Source organism: Postia placenta (assembly GCF_002117355.1).
Source record: "Postia placenta MAD-698-R-SB12 unplaced genomic scaffold POSPLAscaffold_5, whole genome shotgun sequence".
Taxonomy (NCBI): Eukaryota; Fungi; Basidiomycota; class Agaricomycetes; order Polyporales; family Adustoporiaceae; genus Rhodonia; species Rhodonia placenta.
In genome coordinates, this window is record NW_020169836.1 from 1819448 (window position 1) to 1825084 (window position 5637).

The window sequence follows — 5637 nt, forward strand, 5'->3', positions numbered from 1 at the left end:
CGCGTTCCGTGCTCAGGGAACACCTCTTCTAGAGCGGCGACGAAGTTTGCCCAAGTGGAATAGACCTGGACTCCCCCTGCCAACTTCTCGTAATACGCGTCCGCCCATGTTTTCCCCAGATCCTTCCTCATCAGCACTACAGTGAAGGCAATCTTTGCTTCATCGCTGAGTCAGGTGTTGTTGGTGGCAACGAAGTAGGAGAGGATGCATTGGATGAAGTGTCTGAGGTCCTCTGCTTTTCCGCTGAAGGGTTCGGGAGCGGGGATGTCAAGGCGAAGGGGTCGGTTGGCAGTTGACTGTTGGGATTGGTATGCTGCGAGGGCGACAGCGATGCGCTGATCGATGTCTGCTTGAGTGAATGTTGCCATAGGGACTTCAACCAGTGCGTTGGTTGGTGCGGGTGGAGCTGGTGGTAGTTCAATGTTCGGGATTTCGATGGGGACGTACTGAACTTCAGGGAGTTTGAGTGGTTGTTCATTGATGGGTGACTGCACACTTTCTGCTGTTTGTGTAGATTCGACGCCGATCCGTAGGATGGTGAATATGTCTTCTGGGTGAGCAGGTGGGTGTCTCTGATAGTAGCTAACAAGTTCTTGATGGGCAATGACCTGTGGATTTGGACCGGTAGCACGACACCAGGTGCTGCCTCGAGGGTATATGGGAGCCCTCTTTGTGGAGGTGACGAAGCAACGATCTGCTCGGTCGTACTGGAGGAGCGGTGATCCTGCGAGGGCTGGTAGTCCCAAAGAAACTGGGTTGACTGCATTGTTCAACGTGATGGTGGATGAGATGTTCGACTAGGTAAAACTAGGAACATAGCTTAGAAAGTTCGACCTTTTGATACAATGGTCTATACTCCTATATTGATGCCTGACTCGTAGATGATGAGCGAGGGCCTATGGACAGTACATCGTCCTGAAGATTGAGCAAGGAAGTCGAGAATGACCACTACCCCAAGCGAAGAGGAGCAGAGACTTGAATGAATAACCAGGTCGAACTTAGGGTTCGACTGACTAATGGTACAACTATTTATACAAGTACCGGCTACGCACGGACCATCGTATCTGTGTAGTCGTGTTTAGTAAAGGAAGAAATGTAGTGGCACAATACCGGGTACGAAGTGCGCACGGACCCCATTATGTAAGCTACATAATGTTCAACCTGCGGGTGAGCACTAAGACAGGCACCAGTATGGGCACTAGTAGTACAAGGAATAGAACAGAAAGACAAATGTTTCAATTATCTACTGTATGATTAGATTAGATAGGGCGGCAGTGCACGGCACAGCTCGGGCTCCGCTGACACAGCCTCTCTGACTCACCGGCCCCCGGGGCCGCATCAGCATGCTGTGCATGGACCAGCTGCGCACAGACCAACACGCACAGCCTGCCCTTATCTCCCTCTGTATATAAGCCTGCCTCTGCTGCCCTAGGAACCTCAGTTTCGACCTCTTGTCCCTAGGTTAGTAAGCCCCTGTACCTACTTACTTTCTTATGCTAACTTAACTTGTCCCTAGCCTTAGGTTTGAGCCTTGCTCACCATCACTTTGGTAAGAACCAGTTGAATGCCCCCAGCGCCCTTTGTTTGTGTTTCCCCAGCCGCTTGACCCTAAGTCGTGACACATTGCTACCACTTGAGGAACAAACTCTTCGGTACCTGCACTTCAGTGGGCAGTACTTGTCCTCATGGACGCGTAGCCTTGGTTCCTGCTGCATAATAATCAAAAGCAGTATTGGGCCCTACGTGAACTGCAAACCTCAGTGTCATCTTGGGCGCCATAGGTGTAAGCTAAATAGTACGGCCTTTCATAGTACGCACACTTCCCCTTCCTACCCCCACCATCATGGCTGAAGAAGCCTTCAACTGCACAGGACTTGAACACGTGTTCAACACAGTTGATGAAGTCAATGTTGCACGATTCACGGAATCAGGCTCCCTCTTCTACAATTGCGACAGACAGCCATGTCCTAATTGCACCCCTCACTCTATCACCACTGAAGAAGGGTGCTTCGTACCGATCCAACAAATCCAACATCCCCTCGGGCCGAGTTCCCAACACGCTTCCCGATCTGTCTCCTGCCACGTCACCCCCATCCCATCCTGACCCGCCTCTCCAGGCACCCGCATCCCCCAACCTGTCGCCAGCACAAGTCAAACGCGAAGAGATCCCGATCTCCCTCGAGGAACTGAGGCAGTCGCACAGCCTACAGCAACCCCTCAAGTGATCCCCCAGCCCTCCTTGGGGCCGCGGCTGAAAAGGAACCTGAGGCCTGAGCCCCGCAACACTCCGGCGCATTTTTGGGCCAGCTTGTCGTCAGCGCTCCCCTCCTCGACTCCAATCCCTGTCATACGTCACCCCACCCCTGGGCTTCCTCCAGCACCTCCACCGTCATCACCGCCTAAAGGCCGCTTGCGCACTCGCTCCCCTCGAAGTCCACCCGGCAGACAGCCACAACCACCGCCTCCGCACCCGGGCCGTTCTCTGTCCCCCTGCCGGCAGTAATCCTCTCCCCAACCCCTCCGGATAAGGAGACATTGAGGCTCCTTCTCCCTCTCCGATACGATGGAAAAACGGTCATTGAGTGCGACTGGTTCTTATCCCAACTCTGCATATATTGCCTGGTCAATACGTCGTTGACTACCATTGAGCTCAAGGTACAGGTTGCTCTGAGCCTCCTTGATGGTGACGCTCACACCTGGGCTACCCCCTTCTTCGCCCAGCTTGTGTCGGTGCAGTTAGGCACCCAAGGAGTCATGACCCCCTTTGCCAACGAGGCTGCCTTTTCCACCATGCTCAGGGCTCACTTCAGCAACCTCGATGACGAAGCAGCAGCATAAGTAGAGCTGGCCAAACTCTGCGCAGATAAGTCACTCCGCAAAAAATGCACCGCCGCAGAGTTCTCTGCACTGTTCAAGGGTCCGGTGGACCATTCCGGGTATGGAGACCTGGAACTATGTGACAAGTACCTAAGCGGCATCCCTTCCTGCGTCTACCACAAGATCGAGCTCGAGACCTTCACCACGTGGCAGGATGCTGACAAGCATGCCACGGAAGTCGAGCAGATCCTCGACATCAGCTGGGCCCGTCGGCCTGAGCTGAACAGTTTCTTCTCTGGTCGAGGAGGACATGGTGGGGCATGTGATGGTGCACCACAATCACAAAATGCCTCAGCCAGCATCAACGCAGCCATCAGAAAAGGAGACTTCCCTGGCAGTTGCTTTGGCTGCAGGAAGCAAGGGTACTGATGATTCGAGTGCCCCAACTGTAAGGACAAGCCTTACACCAAGTGTGCTGATGCGCAGGCTACGGTTGCCTTGGGTTCCACCCAGGTCACGACAAGCGCCCCCGTCCCTTCACCCTCGGCAAGTATAAGTGCCACTTCAGCGAAATCCAAGCAATCGGAGCTGGCGGACTTAATGGCACAGGTGAAGTCGATGCACGAGGAATTGGAGCACTACCGAGCAATGAAGGAGGAGGGTTTTTGATCTGGTCTGCACTCCATGCCGCACGCGTCGGGCCGTGAGTATCATGTAACAAGTACAATATATTGTCTTCTGCAATGGTGTACGAGTTGGACCAGGGGTCCCAGCACTTTCACATTCCAGTTCAACTCAAAGGAAAAAGACGGCAAAAGGATGTAATCGCTATGGTGGACAGCGGAGCCACCATGAAATTTATCAACAAGTGATTCATCACAGAAAACAAGGTGCAGACACAGAAGCTGAAGGAGCCCATCCTGCTCTATAACATTGATGGCACCCTGAATAAAGACGGAAGCATCTCAGAAGTAGCCGTGCTACAGATGCAGATAGGAGAACACACCAAGAAGATATGACCTTGGCCGGGGCCCCATGATGCTTGAACACGTCACGGATGTACAGGTCTGCCGCACCTTCTGCCGTCAGGGTCTCATGACAGGCCGAGAAGTGGACCTGCTTGGTAAAGCGGTCGGCGGTAACCAGGATCGAGTCGAATCCATCAGACTTTGGCAAGCCAACGATCATATCGGTCGTGATGATCTGCCACGGGCGCTCGGGGATCTCGTTCGGCTTCAGCGGACCCTGGGGCTTGGCTGGGAATGTCTTGGTACGGTTGCACACGTCGCAGGTGCTTACGTACTCATTGACGAATTTGGACATTCCTGGCCACCAGTAGTTCCGCGATACGAGCTCGAGGGTTTTGGCACGACCGCCATGACCGGCAATCGGTGAGTCGTGGTGGATTTTGACAATGTCCCGCCAGAGCTCCGCGTTCTTTGGGACATAGACCATCCCGCGGAACAGCAGAAGCCCCTGCTTGGCATTCCACTCCTCAAAGCCTTTCTGCAGCCTAGGCGGTCCGAGGTTCAGCACCTTTTCAAGTGCCTCGGCCACAACCCGATCCTTATCTGAACACTCCCTGATGCGCTTCAGAAGTGACTGATCAGCCGTCACCGAGGCATGACTGTGCCTAGTGGAGGCGATGTGGAATCTCTCCAGTTTGAGAACCACCTGGTCAGTGTTATCGTCCTCATCGCTGACCTGATGATCTGATCGGCGTGACAGGGCATCAGCCTTTCCATTCAATGTTCCAGCCTTATACGTGATGCGGAAGTCGAAGCGAGCCAGGAACAGTGACCATCGCGCTTGACGACGCGTGAGGTGCTGTGACGTGCGCCAGTACTCGAGATTCTTGTGATCGGTTACGATCTCGAACTGATTGGGTAATCCCTCGAGGTAGTGGCGCCAATCTTCTAATGCCTCGATGATCGCAAGCATCTCCTTATCGTAGATCTCATAATTACGCTGGGCAGAATCCATAGCGTGAGACCGGAAGGCAATAGGATGCCATTTGCCGTCATCCTGCTTCTGCATCAATACGCCGCCAGTGGCGTAGCCCGAGGCGTCAACCTCAATGCGTGTTTCTCGACTTGGGTCGTACAACACCAGCACAGGGGTTGTGCCGAAGAGCCATTTGAGCTCATCAAAGGTGTGCTGCTCCTCATTGCCCCAGTGCCAGGGGTCGTTTCCTGTGAGTCGGTCGAGTGGTCGCAAGATCTTAGTGAAGTCCTTAATGAAGCGGCGGTAGAAATTGGAAAACCCCCGGAACTTCTGAACGTCCTTTTTGTTCCGGGGTACTGGCCACTCATTAATTCCTTTTAGCTTCGCGGGATCCATCGCCACCTCATCGCCACCGAACACATAGCCGACGTAGTCGACCTTGGGGACATCCCATTCACACTTTTCAGGCTTCAGGAACAGATCGTTGTCCTGCAGGCGGCGGAGGACCTCGCGCGTAACCTTCTCATGCTCCTCTTTGTTGGTAGAGAAGATGAGTATATTGTCCAGGTACACGAGGATCTTGCCGCTGACAATGAGATCGTGGAAGATCTCATTCATCATCGCTTGGAAAGTTGCGGGGGAGTTGGTGAGACTGAAGAACATCACCAAGGGTTTGTACAGTCCCCGGTTAGTTATAAAGGCAGCCTTCCACTCATCACCAGCTTTGATCCAGACGTTGTTGTATTCCCATCTGACATCGAACTTGGTGAAGAGCGTCGCGCCGCGGAGTTTGTTTACCATTTCGGCGATCAACGGCAAGGGGTAACGATTTTTGACCGTGATCGCGTTCAATCGGCGATAGTCCTGTACGGGTCG

The 5637-nt window shown here is 53.5% G+C and overlaps 3 protein-coding genes across 3 annotated transcripts; 2 read left to right on the forward strand and 1 right to left on the reverse strand.

Annotated features, from left to right (window-relative positions):
* Positions 1-170: 170 nt before the first annotated feature.
* Positions 171-766, reverse strand: POSPLADRAFT_1055690 (hypothetical protein; the record flags this gene model as incomplete). The annotated part of the gene is made up of 2 exons (XM_024480670.1): positions 171-446; positions 497-766. 2 exons carry the CDS (start codon positions 764-766, stop codon positions 171-173), a joined length of 546 nt encoding a protein of 181 aa, XP_024340425.1.
* Positions 767-1843: 1077 nt separating this feature from the next.
* POSPLADRAFT_1139291 (hypothetical protein) lies at positions 1844-2838 on the forward strand (the record flags this gene model as incomplete). Its single annotated transcript, XM_024485016.1, has 3 exons — positions 1844-1903; positions 1932-2221; positions 2406-2838. The coding sequence occupies 3 exons, from the start codon at positions 1844-1846 to the stop codon at positions 2836-2838; spliced, it is 783 nt and encodes a 260-aa protein (XP_024340426.1).
* Positions 2839-3163: 325 nt separating this feature from the next.
* Positions 3164-3486, forward strand: POSPLADRAFT_1055692 (hypothetical protein; the record flags this gene model as incomplete). Its single annotated transcript, XM_024480671.1, has 2 exons — positions 3164-3265; positions 3304-3486. The coding sequence occupies 2 exons, from the start codon at positions 3164-3166 to the stop codon at positions 3484-3486; spliced, it is 285 nt and encodes a 94-aa protein (XP_024340427.1).
* Positions 3487-5637: the final 2151 nt, after the last annotated feature.